At 37.7% G+C, this 14,660-nt stretch overlaps 1 protein-coding gene across 1 annotated transcript in view; it reads left to right on the top strand.

Moving 5' to 3' along the window:
- Nucleotides 1-14,660, top strand: part of LOC150087426 (cilia- and flagella-associated protein 44) — a 577,933-nt gene that overhangs the window by 461,003 nt on the left and 102,270 nt on the right. The window contains exon 29 of the mRNA XM_090372063.1: nt 1,361-1,586. Coding sequence (XP_090228189.1) covers nt 1,361-1,586 — 226 coding nt within the window. The remainder of the gene's footprint in view (nt 1-1,360; nt 1,587-14,660) is intronic.

Raw genomic sequence — 14,660 nt, 5'->3', positions numbered from 1 at the left:
TCAAGGACACTACTGACATTATGCTACTGCAACAGGATCTGGAAAGATTGAGCAGATGGACTGAGAGGTGGCAAATGAAGTTTAACATTGAAAAATGTCAAGTAGTACATATGGGAAACAGCAACCCCAGAGCAACGTACCAACTCTGTGGTACTACACTGACAGTGGTAGAGAATGAAAGGGGCCTGGGGGTGGTTGTGCACGCAGATATGAAGTTTTCTGAGCAGTGCAGATGGGCTGCAAGAGTAGCTCATGGTGTATTGTCAATGATATATAGGAATTTTTCTAGCAGGGATAAGGAGGTGATTATTCCCTTGTATAAGGCAATGGTTGGTCCACACCTAGAGTACTGTATACAGGTCTGGAGGCCTCATTTCAAGAATTATGTAGAGATGATGGAACGAGTACAAAGAAGGGCAACAAGATTAGTGAATGGAACAAAGCGGTGCTCTTATGAAGAAAGGCTTAAGTTTTGCAAATTACAGTGTCTGGAGACTAGGCAGCAGCGAGGTGATCTGGAGGTGTATAAAGCCTTGAATGGTTTGAGCATGCTCAATGCTGATGGGATTCTTCCTCTTGCTCAGAATAATCACCTGAGAGGGCATAAATTCAAATTGAGGAAGGACAGATGTATGATAGATGTGAGGAAATTTGCCTTTAGCCAGCGGGTGGTAGGTTGGTGAAACGGACTTCCATCCCTTGTTGTGGAAGTTGATAGCCTAAATAAGTTTAACCCTCAGCTGATCAGGTATTTCGAACAAACAGAGGGGTGAAGTGGAAGTGGTTATTTTTTATTTATTTTTTTTTTTTTTTTTATATATATTTTTATTTTTTGGCTGATGCTGCATAAGCTTGCTTTCTTGCATCAAATGCCTCTACTAATGCTAATGCTAACTATTACTTGAATAATCCTTGTTTATACACAATATTCTGACATGGATAAGTATTACAGCTGTGAGCTATACATTAATTAATAAAAAATCAGTATTTCTTATTTAGGTTTTATGGATATGACACTAATTCTAATTCTAATCCATAATTCTAATTTTGTAGAATGGTCATTTCATATTTGCATAAATGGTTTCTGTAATCAGAAACATTACAGTGTTATTGTAATGTTTCTGATTACAAAAAAATTATAATAACATTGGAAAATAAGCTGTTGTGATTTGATTCAAATTATTTTTTAATTTTTTATTGATGTTATTTTGGAAAACAAGAAAAAAATTCTGCCTTTATTCCCTAAAGTTATATTTTATTATGAATACCACTTAGTAGAAATATAAATAAAAAGCATACAAACATATCTTGCATTTCTAGCCATTTTGAAATTTTAAATTTAAATATTTAATTTTTACAGAGAAATTCATCATCAGCATTCTCATCTCACCCAGGCCTGTGAATATCTTCAAGAACAAGTTAATAATCAAAAAGAAGAGTGTCATAAAGAGATGGTGCAGAAATTTGGGGAAGAAGTTGATCTTGATTTTCTGGAAGAATTGGAAAGTAATCCGCGAATTTTAGAACTAAGATTGCAGCAGCAAGATTTAGCAGTACAGCATGAGGAAACTCTAAAGTTATGGGAGGTAAGTTACTAAATTCATATATTGTGGTTTCAAAATAAAGTTATTTAAGACCTCTGTGATACTTATTAGTCAGGATAATGCAAGGCATTTTACCAAACCAAACTATTTTTTTATTGTAGCAGACAAATGCTATTTTATTCATACCTTAAATAATGATATTTCAAAGTTTTAAATACCAAATATTTTTCAATGAAATTCAATTACAAAATTTTGCATTTCACAATATCCTGAAAGAGGCCTCTGAGGTCGGGAAAACTCATGTCTAAAAAATATATAAATTCATACACCGACCATTGGATAAAATTTAAAATTTAATATGACTACAATCTTTACACAAAAATATTTACAATAAACTATTGCGGAATGCTAAAAACTGTAATAAAAGATCATTTACAATAAAATTTGCTAAAATATAAAACATTAAAAGCGCTAAAAACCTGAAGCTTTCGGGAGCGTCAGCTCCCTTCTTCAACAGTGATATGACTTCCTGCAACATCTCCTTAAGTAGCAGGCTCACAGTACCTCCACACGTGGTATTTCTCCACGTGGTTCAATCGGCACATGGTCAGAACTGGAAGCGGAAATGTCTCGGGAACGTGGCAAAGAAAATCGTTCATCCGACCTTAATATAATTGTTTCAAAGATAGGATTAATACGTATAGCTCTATCTCTATTTATGATATTCCTACTGGATGAACTAATCCGTAAACCCTCGAGCCATTTACGCTCCCAGTATCCATGTGCACGATCCAAAATAATAGCGTCCTCCGGGGAGATTTGATGCTGCTTCTCCCAAAAATGTTCGGCCACAGCAGACTTGTTGTATTCAGCGGTTCTTATGGCATTTAAATGTTCAGCCATGTTGTTTCAAGGAACTATGTATAAGCAGGTTCGCGGTACTGCCATGGGTTCACCCATTAGTGCCACCGTGGCCAATTTGGCCATGGAGGAGTTGGAAAGTAGGGTTTTTAGTGGGTGTTCGTTTCCTATTAGGAATTGGAGAAGATATGTTGATGATACCTTTGCCCTGGTCCAGAAGGGGAGGGAGGATGATGCCGTTTGCTGGCTTAATAGCTTCTCCCAATTTATACAATTCACCTCAGAGGTGGAAACGGGTGGTACCCTGTCATTTTTGGATGTATTGATCTCCAGGGTGGGTTTTAGACTTAAGACGTCAGTTTTTAAAAAACCCATGTGTAGAGGTCAATACACCCATTTCAATTCAGCACAAGCTGGACAATACAAGAATAGTGTAACAAAAGCTTTATTTGACAGAGTAAGATCACACTGTACCACTTCTGAGGATAAAGAAAAAGAAATTAATCGTGTCACGGCAGAACTTAGAAAGTGCGGATACCCCCAGAAGATCCTGGATAGATATAGTAGAGGAGTGTCCGAACGTAGGGAGTCGTTCGTTCCGGTAGCCACCGCATACATCCCCTACTATCCGGGCCTTACTGAACATCTGGCAAGAATTTTACGGGGTTATGGGACACGCTGTGTACAGCTTCCCGGGCGGAGGCTGTGCACAGCTGTCTCAGGTCAAAGACCGCATACCAAAAGATCTTAGTAGTGGAGTGGTTTATAGAATAGAATGCCCGGATTGTGGGGAGTGTTATGTGGGGGAAACAAAACGATGGCTCAGGGATCGTCTGGGGAACATTTAAATGCCATAAGAACCGCTGAATACAACAAGTCTGCTGTGGCCGAACATTTTTGGGAGAAGCAGCATCAAATCTCCCCGGAGGACGCTATTATTTTGGATCGTGCACATGGATACTGGGAGAGTAAATGGCTCGAGGGTTTACGGATTAGTTCATCCAGTAGGAATATCATGAATAGAGATAGAGGTATATGTATTAATCCTATCTTTGAAACAATTATATTAAGGTCGGATGAACGATTTTCTTTGCCACGTTCCCGAGACATTTCCGCTTCCAGTTCTGACCATGTGCCGATTGAACCACGTGGAGAAATACCACGTGTGGAGGTACCATGAGCCTGCTACTTAAGGAGATGTTGCAGGAAGTCATATCACTGTTGAAGAAGGGAGCTGACGCTCCCGAAAGCTTCAGGTTTTTAGCGCTTTTAATGTTTTATATCTTAGCAAATTTTATTGTAAATGATCTTTTATTACAGTTTTTAGCATTCCGCAACAGTTTATTGTAAATATTTTTGTGTAAAGATTGTAGTCATATTAAATTTTAAATTTCATCCAATGGTTGGTGTATGAATTTATATATTTTTTAGACATTTTGCATTTCACACTGAAGACTCTCAGAAGTAATGTTTTCGTTTGAGATTACTTCAAGGTGTTATTCTAAGAATAACACCTTGAATATCAAATATTTTTTATTATTTAAATTTGAGAAACTTCTTTCACTTGAAGATAGTGAAAATTAGTAATAGTCACTTTGTATTTGCAACTGTAGGAACAAAATGTCTGTAATCAAGTCCCAAAGGAGATTAGGCTAACCAAAGGCAGATTATGAGAAATCTTTGGCAAAGGATGCAAAGAAAAACAGCAAAGAGTTCTTTACTTATGCAAGCTCTAGAAGGAAAGGGATGAATCAGATTGGTCCACTTAACATAGATGGTTTGACTATTGATGATCATGTTCAGGTAGCTGATAAACTGAATGAGTATTTTGCATCTACATTCACACATGAGGAGTTATTCAAGGAAGAGAAATGCCAGACGTTTATGAAACTAACAGGGAGCTACGTGATTTTGTAATAACTGAGAGCAAAATGGAGGAGAAATTGTTGTTGTTGTTTGGTTTTTAGGAGCATTAGCAACTAAAGCCATATTGCTCCAGGGATTTGCAGTAGTCATTCCCTGACCTTTCCGCATCCTCCGTATTTGGTGGTCACGGACTCAAACCCCAGTCTAATCAAGAAGCGTGTGCTACTCAGTGCCACTCCTGCCCACCTGGCTACGGAGGCGCCTGAGAAATTGTTAAAGTTAAACATAAGGAAGGCACCTAGGGGGTGGTCATTGGGATCTATCCAATTATATTAAAGGAGGCAGAAAAGGAAGCAATCAAACCCTTAGCCATAATTATGAGAGCTAGCTTCCTTGTGTCTAGGGAAATCCCCATGGCCTGGAGATGTGCAAATGTGTCCCCAATTCACAAAGGAGGATCAAAGGGTGACACAAAAAATTAGACCTGTTAGTTTAACTTCTGTTCTGGGGAAAATAATGGGTCACTGGTTAAAGTGATAAGGATCACCCAGACAAGGCTGCAGTAATAGTTCAGACATGGCATGGGTTTGTTAAGGGGAAGTCTTGTCTGACCAATCTGATTGGATACTGTGATGTGATCACAAAAGAACTGAATTCCAAAAATAATTTTGATATACTTAGATTTCAGGAAAGCTTTTGATACTGTTTCACATGGAAAACTGCTCTACAAATTGGAGTGGTATGGCATCAAGGGCAAGTTGCTGCAATGAATAAAGGGATGGTTGAGTGGGAGATAACAAAGAGTAGTAATCAATGGACACTGCTCTTCTTGGACAAACACTATTAGTGGAGTTCCCCTAGGGTTCAGTGCTGGGCCCATTGTTGTTTTGTGTATTCATCAATGATATTGATGAAGGTATATCAGGATTAATGTCCAAGTTTGCAGATGATACAAAAGGTTGGCAGGATTGTTAATGACAATAAAAACAGTATGCTACTACAACAGGATCCAGAAAAGTTAGGCAGATGGCATGAGATGTGGCAACTGAAGTTTAACACTGACAAATGCAAAGTACTGCTTATGGGTAGCAGTAACCCAAGAGAAATGTACCAACTGTGTGGTACTACACTCAGGGAGTTGGAGAATGAAAAAGACTTGGGAGAATTGTGCAGTCAGATGTGAAGTACTCTGAGCAGTGCAGACGAGCTGCAAGAGTAGTTCATGGTGTCTTATCAATGATATACAGGAATTTTGCTAAGGCCTCAACTGATGAGTTTCCACCTCTAGTTTCTTCACAGGAATAAAGTAAAATAAGGGAAACTATGAGTATAACAGCTCCTAAGGCTAAACTAGAACATCTTGAATTATCAAGTAAGGTACCAATTTCTACAATGACAAATGTCATTACTGATTCTTCTCAGTAAAACCTTTTATTCCTGACACTTTAATGAGGGCTGCTACTTCAACTGCCAAGAAAATTAAAATACTAAATGTCGGGACTGTCTTATTTTCAGATCTTTCCCCTGTTGATGCACTTACTTTCCTGCGAGAAGAAATTGAAACTTACCTATTAAATGACAATAGTAAGGTCACAAAAACTGCTATCAAAGCTATTCTTCATTCTTGGAGCGGTCTTGAACTAGTTGTGAATGGCTTGATTACAGAAAATGAAGCTCTTAAGATGAAAATTAAGATGCGACAAATAAGAAGTGATGACTCAAAAACTATGCCCACACCTTCTCTCTCATATGTGTCTGTGGCAAAATCTTCAACGTCTACGGAATTAGTTGATGCTTCTTTAAACATAGTTTCTCTTGAAAACTTATCTGAAGCTACCGCACAATCCCTTGCAAAAATTTCTATTAACCAAACAGACAGCCTGCAATCCACCAATGTTAAAACTACTTCAACCAGAAAACCACATTTATTACTCTTAAAGGCACCTGAGAGTTCTACTCTTACTACAAGCACTGATGTTAAAGAATGTGTAGTTCAAAACATTGAAGCAAGACTTGAAAGAAGTTAAAGATAAAGCTCTCCGTCTCATTAAAAACAAAGGCATAATTTTAGAAAGTAATTCCGGTAAATATTTGGATACCATCTCATCCTCAAGAATCCTGTCTGATGTTGGAATCACCCCTGAGATACCTAAGAAATTGAATCCAACCCTATTGGTATACAATATTGATAATGATTTAACCAAAGAGAAAATACTTGATAATTTCTACTTCAAAAACCTGAAAGAATTTAATTTCACACGCGAAGAAATCTCACAAGAGATCACTTTCCAATTTAAAATTAGCTCCAAATCAAAGAACACTTCTAATTGGGTGTTTGATTTTACCCCACATATTTTTTCAGCTTTTTCTACTTTAGACAGGTTATTTATTGGGTGGATCGCTCACTGATTTAAGCCTTTCATTGTTGTGACGAAGTGCTATTGTTGTCTTGCTTTCGGACACACTTCAAGTACATGTAAACAAAAGACCTTCTTGTGGACATTGTGGCAAACAAGGCCATATCTTTGCTGAGTGCCCCAGCAAAGATCCGCCTGTCTGCTTTTAATTGCAAGAGGCACAAACATGATGCTAATCATTCCGTCAGAGATATCAACTGTCCTGAATACATAAAGGCTCAAGACACAATAAGGCAACGAACAATTCCCATCTAATATCACAGTCTTTTCGAGTTCAAGCACTTCCCAGCCAAATATCTCGACCGTCAACTTAAAGATTCTGCAAGCCAATGCTCACCATTCACGCACTGTGGCCAGATGAGCTACATCATGTGTCTGAGGAGGAACTCATTGACATTCTTATTTTTCAAGGACGATATCATAGTAAAGGGCGAATTGTTGGATATCCTTTCTCTTCTCGGATTTTACAACCAACTCATCGAGATCCTAAGGTAGCCATTGTAATATTTAATAAAAATGTTGACATTTTACTTTTGTCCTGATTAACATCACAGCATGCCATTTGCATTCAAGTCTTGAACCCTAATCACTCGACTTATGTTATCTCAATGTATTGCCCTCCGTCATCTGACATAATTCCTCACTTACACTATATTGATTCCGTATTCAGTTTATTAGGCCTTGTTCCTCTGTTAATTCTACTCGACTCAAACGCCAAGTCTGCATTGTGGCATAGTTCTTTCACAAATGCTCGGAGATTACTGCTTGAGGATACCATCTTCTCCTATCAGCTTACTGTCTTGAATCAACCAAACCAGCCATGTACCTATTCTAATTCCCTGGGTGAAACAAATATAGACATTTCTCTGGCCACAGCCCATATTGCTCCTTATATTACTGACTGGCACATAGAAACTGACCTAACAACAAGTAACCATTGCTCTATCGTCTTCCTGATGGGATCAACTCTTCCTCTTCAACAACCTCTTCGTAATCTCATACGTTACTCTCTTAGAAACATAAAATGGGATTGTTTTAATCGTTCCGTTCTCTCTCTCTCTCTCTCTCTCTCTCTCTCTCTGATTTGCCTGAAGACAACCTAGAAAAGTTTTTAATTCTCTTACCACTGAACAACTAGCACTGCAGATTCAAAACATTATCATTACTGCAATTCAGAAATCTACACATAAAAAGAAGCTAAAAACTAACTGCACACCTTGGTGGAACAACAAACTTCTTCTTCTCGGAAACTTGTACACAAAGCCAGAAGAAATTTTCAGCGCAAATGGCGAACTTAGCCTCAAGAAGAAGTTAACAGATTAACCGAAGAATACAAAACTCTCAAAAGAAAATATGTAAAATTTATTTATGAAAGCAAATTGCAATCCTGGCACAATTTTGTCTGTACATCTGGGAATAATAATCCTTGGGGTGTCATTTATAAAACTGCTAAAAATAAAATGATCCTGGGTGATTTTAACTCCATTACCTCCAACAGTATGGAAACTCTTACATTAACAGACTCCATAAATGCCATCTTGAACCAACTGCTGCCTAATGATCTCACTATTGACACTTCATACCATATATCTATTTGAGATTTAAACCAAAAATACCTTCCTTTAGAAGAAACAAGTCCATTCACTACAGAGAAACTTACTTCAATCCTGAAAAAAATTCAGTCAAACAAATGTCCTGGCAATGACGTGATTAATAATATATTTATCAAACATTTTTATGACCTAAGGCCCAAAGTTCTACTTAAATTATTCAACAACTGCTTAAATGCTGGAACGTTTCCCAAACCATGGAAACATGCCATTCTTAAGATTTTGCATAAACCTGGTAAGCCACAAGACAATGCCAGATCCTACCACCCCATACATAGCCTTGCTCTCACACCTGAGAAAAGTGTTAGAGAGACTAATTGCTAATAAAATTACCACACTGCAGGAAGCTACAAGATCCGCATCCTCTCTTCAATACGGTTTTAGGCAAGGGCTTGGATGCGAAGACGCCCTATTAGAACTTCACCACCTTATTGATAGCTCCACTTCCAAGTACATTATGGCGATCTTTATTGATTTTGAGGGCGCTTTTGATACTTTATGGTGGGAGAGCACCATCAGTAGACTCTTGCAATCATTGCTCTCTTCAGTTTTTTAAACTTGTTAGAAACTACTTTGCTGATCGCATTGTCACCAAGATCACTAAAAGCATGAAGATTCACAGATCTGTCTCCCATGGTTGCCCCCAGGATCAATTTTGGGTCCCTTGATTTGGAACCTAGTTCTTGATGATTGGCTGTTTAGAACAGGCCTGGGCAAACTTTTTGGCTGAAGGGCCACATTAGGAATTCAAAAAGAAGGCAGGCCGCACACAAAATACTATTTTTAGATATATATTATTTGTTATCATGAAGAAGAAATATAACATAAAAAAATTATTCTCTAACAACCAAGAATTTAATGAGATGAATGGAACTGTTTTACATCTTTTACCATTTTTTTAATTTCAGGTGTTAATTTTGTAGTTGAGATTCTTAAAACTTCTTGTAAATGTTCATCGGTGATGCTTGATAGTAAAGAATTTTTATTTAGATTCATGATGGAAAACGTTTGTTCACATATGTAGGTTGATCCAAAAATAACTAACATTTTTCGAGCAAAATCTTCGACATTTATTAATTAACAAAATCCTTGTTAATTAATAAATGTCGAAGGAACAACTGGAGTTTTAATTTAAATCCATTCAAACTTTTTACCATATCATGGGCGTATAAATTTTTCCCTTGTAACACGGTGTTGAAAGTGTTTAAGTGTGTCACAATGTTCAGGGTAAACGCAAAATCACAAATCCAGTTATTATCAGTTAATTCGGGAAAGTCCATAATATTTTTCAGTTTTAAAAATAGAATGATGTCATCTTTAAGATCCCATACTTACCGAAGAACTTTTCCTAAGCTAAGTCATCGAATTTGGCTATGATAAGGAATATGTGTACTCTGATTCAATATCTTGAAGAAAATTAACGAATTGTCTGTGTTTCAGGCCCCTCGATCGTATTAAATTTACTAGTTTAATAATACAAGATGTGACATGTTCAACTTTTAACACATTTTTACATAATACTTGTCAATGTATAATACAATGAATTGTAATTAAATTATAATCAGGATAATTCCTGATTATAATTTAATTTCAGGATAAAATTTCACAAATTTTATCCCGAATTTTCTTTAACGCTCCAACATTTTTACCTGTCAAACTTGGTGCTCCGTCAGTTATTAAGCTTACCATTTTGTTCCATTGTAAATTATATCTTGTTAAGCATTTTTCAACTTTTTCAAATATATCAGCTCCCATTGTTGTCTTTAAGAGATTCCAAGAAGCTCTTAAATAATTTCAAAATTAGAGAAACATCCACATAAGAAAATTAATAACTGCGCGGTATTCTTTTGGTCATTACTTTCGTCGAGAGCTATCGAGTACCACGTTATGGATTCTAATACTGATAATAATTGCTCATTCAAATTTGTATCGATACATGCAATTCTTCTTACTACGGTTCACCGAGATAAACTTATATTCTCAAATTTGTGTTTAATGTCAGGACATATAAAAAATAATAAATTTTCTGTTTATACTCCGGGCGACAACCAAGTCAGTAGAGTTTACAATAAATCGTCAATACAAATATTTATCGTATTTAGTAGTCACGGACTTGAACCCCGGTCCACTCAAGGAATGCATGCTATGCACTCTCGCTCCTGACCACTGGGCTATGTCAGGCCCCCAATAAAAATAAATTGTTTGTACCACGGGACGACCAAACGGGGTTCACAAGATAGAGAGAATACAAGAAACAGCAGTCATGGGCTTGAACCCCGGTCACTCATGGCATGTGTACTTATGCACCCGGGCGCCTGACCACTAGGATAATTCCACAAGCTGATATATGCTTCAGCTATACATTCTTTAATATAGTCTCCATCACAAAAGGCTTGTTGCTTTTTGCAATTATATGAGAAATAACGAAACTTGCCTCTACAGTAGCTTCTTGTTCCTTAGTTACCCGCGTAAATACATTTTGTTGTCTAGATAAATTTTGAATCAATCCATCAGCAGTTTTCTTTCCCGCTTCCGGAGTTAAATTGGTACCATATTCGGAATGTTCAGTAGTGAAATGTCTTTTAATATTGTACTCTTTCAACACTGAGACACTCTCCCGTCAGATGAGACAAATAGTCTCGTTATTTATGTTAGAAGAAAAATATTTTGTGTTCCACTCTTCATTGAAGACACGATGCTCTTGTTGAATTTTTCGTTTTTTATTCATTTTTAAAAGGGCGTAAATATTATTTTTATCGCTACTGGCACCAAGATGATAACCGAAGATAATGCAAAAAAACTAACTGCAGGATGACCTTCAGAGAAAACAGATTGGAAATGTGGCCGATCGGCAGTCCTATCCTATTACTCCGCCACTGCAGCAAAGCCGTTTTCGTCTTCACCGGTTGTCTGTTACCGTAGTTTCGCGTGGTTAGTTTATAATCGCAAATTATACCGTTATAAAATCGCCTGTTGGCTCGTCCCGGTTCGCGCACAATTTCAAATTCTATCTGAATTTGAACAATAGAGAGATGATAAAACAATTTACGAGTCGACAAATTCTATAATGTATTACATATACAGATTTATTTTTCAAAAAGGCGTCGCAAAAGGCATAAAATAAGTAAACTTTTTTCGAAAATACAATTAAAGCTCGCGGGCCACACAAAAATGTGTGGCGTGCGGCCAGCGGGCCTGGATTAGAACGAATGAATTTCAAAATGTGCAACAACTTACGTATGCAGATAACCTTGTCATCTTGGTGAATGGAAACTCAAGATCTGATATAGAACTCTATGCAAATAAAGTACTCTTTGAACCATCGTCTTGGTCCTCTAAGAACAAATTGAAACTATCCCCAACCAACAAAGATCGTGATTTTTAAACACAAATTGGACTATGGCAGACAACCAGATGTAAAACTTGACAAGAAATCACTTCAACTTGTCCAAAGCACCAAATTTTTAGGAGTCATCATCGATGAACGCTTTTCCTTTACTGTGCATATACAACATCTGTCCGTCAAAGTTATGAGTTTAACCACAATGCTGCTCCAAATTACGAGACAAGACTAGGGACTGAACACTAAAACCCTATATCTATTTTATAATGCTGCCATAATTCCATTTACAACCGATACTGCTGATATAGTTGGGATATCACAGACGAGGTGTCACACAGATATAAGGAATGCAAAACTGGAATTTGAGGACTATAATGTGTACAGGAAGGATAGGAAGGGAGGAGGGGTTATGCTATTAGTTAAGAAACACATAAAATCCAAGGAGATACAGACAGTCGACATCGCTGGACAATGCAGTGTCGAGTCAGTTTGGTGTGACATAAGCACAGGGAAAGCAAAATTGAGAGTAGGAGTGTGTTATAGGCCTAATGACTCTGATGAGTATAATAAAAAACTGTACAGGGAAATGGAGTGGGCCAGTAAATCAGAGAGTCTTATAATGGGGGGATTTTAATTTCCCGGATATTGACTGAAATTTGTGGGTTAGTCACACACACTAGTAAGGCATTTGTGAATTTATTGGATGAATGTTTTCTACATCAGCATGTTCGGGAGGCAACTAGAGTGAGTAATACTCTTGATCTGATTATCAGTAGTGATTCTTCATGCATTAAGAATCTGCAGATAAAGGAACCACTAGGTGGCAGTGATCACAGTGTGCTGAAGTGGGATTTACTCACAGGTAACTCCCATCAAGGGTAAACGGAAGGGATTTTAATTATGTAAAGGCGACTATGGAGGTCTGAGACAGTATTTAAATTCTATACGGTGGGACCAACTGATGATGTTACCAACAGCAAATTCAAAATGGGAAGCATTCAAAGAATTAATCTTGGAAGTTACTAGGCTTTACATACCGACTAAGAAATATTGTTCAAGGTTCATCTGGCATCCATTGTTCAATGGATGTCAGATGAACTATGAGACATGTGGCAGAGAAGAAAAATGCATGGGATATATATAAATTAATGGGTAACATGGAAGCCTACAATAGATATAAGCTGTTCTGTAACCAAGTCACAAAGGAGGTTAGGTAAGCAAAGGCAGATTATGAGAATTCTTTGGCAGAGGATGCAAAGAAAAACAGCAAAGAATTCTTTACCTTTGTAAACTCTAGAAGGAAGGGGATGAATCAGATTGGTCCACTAGATATTGATGTTTCAACTGTTGATGATCCTGCTCAGGTGGCTAACAAACAAAGTATTTTGCATCTACATTCACACATGAGGAGTTATTCAGCGAGGGGGAATGCCTGAGGTGAACTAAACTCTGGCAGTGAGCTAGATGATTTTGTAATAACTGAGAGGAAAGTGGAGGAGAAATTGTTGAAGATAAATATAAGAAAGGCACCTGGGTGGATGGAATGTATCCAATTATATTAAAGGAGGCAGCAAAGAAAATAAGCTGGCCCTTAGCCATGGTTATTAAGGCATCCTTGGACTCAGGGGAGGTCACCACTGACTACAGATGTGCAAATTTATCCGAAATTCACAAAGGGGGATCGAAAGGTGACACGATTAATTACAGACCTGCCGGTTTAACTTCTTTCCGGGGAAAATAATAGCGTCGCTGGTTAAAGAAGCACTACAGTATCATTTAGACAAGACTGCAATTATAGCTCGGACACAGCATGGGTTTGTTAAGGGGAAGTCTTGTCTAACAAATTTGATTGGATACTATGATGTAGTCACAAAGGAACTGGATGCAGGGAATAACTTTGATATCATATAGTTGGATCTTAGAAGAGCCTTTGATACTGTTGCACATGGAAGACTGCTGCACAAATTGGAGCAGTGTGGCATTGGAGGCAAATTGATGCTATGGATAAAGGGATGGTTGAATGGCAGAAGACAGAGAGTGGTAATCAATGGACACTGCATTTCGTGGACTAATGTTATTAGTGGAGTCCCTCAGGGTTCAGTTTTGGTTGCATTGTTGTTTTCTGTATTTATAAATGATACTGATGGTATAAATGGTATATCAGGCTTAATGTCCAAGTTTTCAGATGATATACGAAGGTTGGCAGGGTTGTTAATGACACTAAGGACAGTATGCTGCTGCGACAGGATCTGGAAAAGTTGAGCAGATTGGCTGTGAGGTGATCATTGAAGTTTAACATTGACAAATGTAAAGTACTACATATGGGAAGCAGTAAACCCAGAGTAACGTACCAACTCTGTGGTACTACACTGACAGTGGTAGAGAATGAAAGGGACCTGGGGGTGGTTGTGCAGGCAGATATGAAGTTTTCTGAGCAGTGCAGATGGGCTGCAAGAGTAGCTCATGGTGTATTGTCGATGATATATAGGAATTTTTCTAGCAGGGACAAGGAGCTGATTATCCCCTTGTATAAGGCGATGGTCAGGCCACACCTTGAGTACTGTATACAGGTCTGGAGGCCTCATTTTAAGAAGGATGTAGAGCTGCTGGAACAAGTACAGAGATGGACAACAGGATTAGTGATTGGAACAAAGGGTTGTTCTTACGAAGAAAGGTTTAAGTTTTTCACATTACAGTTTTTGCAGACTAGGCACCTGCAAGGTGATCTAATTGAGGTGTATAAAGCATTGAATGGTTTGAGCATGCTCAATGCTGATGATTTTTCCTCTCGCTCAGAATAATCACCCGAGAGGGCATAAATTGAAATTGAGGAAAGACAATTGTAAGATAGATGTGTGGAAGTTTGCCTTTAGCCAGCGGGTGGTTGATTGGTGGAACAGACTCCCATCTTTTGTTGTGGAAGTTGATAGCCTAAATAAATTTAAGGCTGAGCTGGACAGGTATTTGGAACGAATGGAAGGGTGAAAATTTTTTTTTTTTTTTTTTTGGCTGATGCTGC

Source organism: Mastigoproctus giganteus, chromosome 4 (genome assembly GCF_048544385.1).
Source record: "Mastigoproctus giganteus isolate SK-2022 chromosome 4, ASM4854438v1, whole genome shotgun sequence".
Taxonomy (NCBI): Eukaryota; Metazoa; Arthropoda; class Arachnida; order Uropygi; family Thelyphonidae; genus Mastigoproctus; species Mastigoproctus giganteus.
The sequence above is the reverse complement of the archived record's forward strand: the minus strand, read 5'-3'. Positions and strand labels throughout refer to the sequence as shown.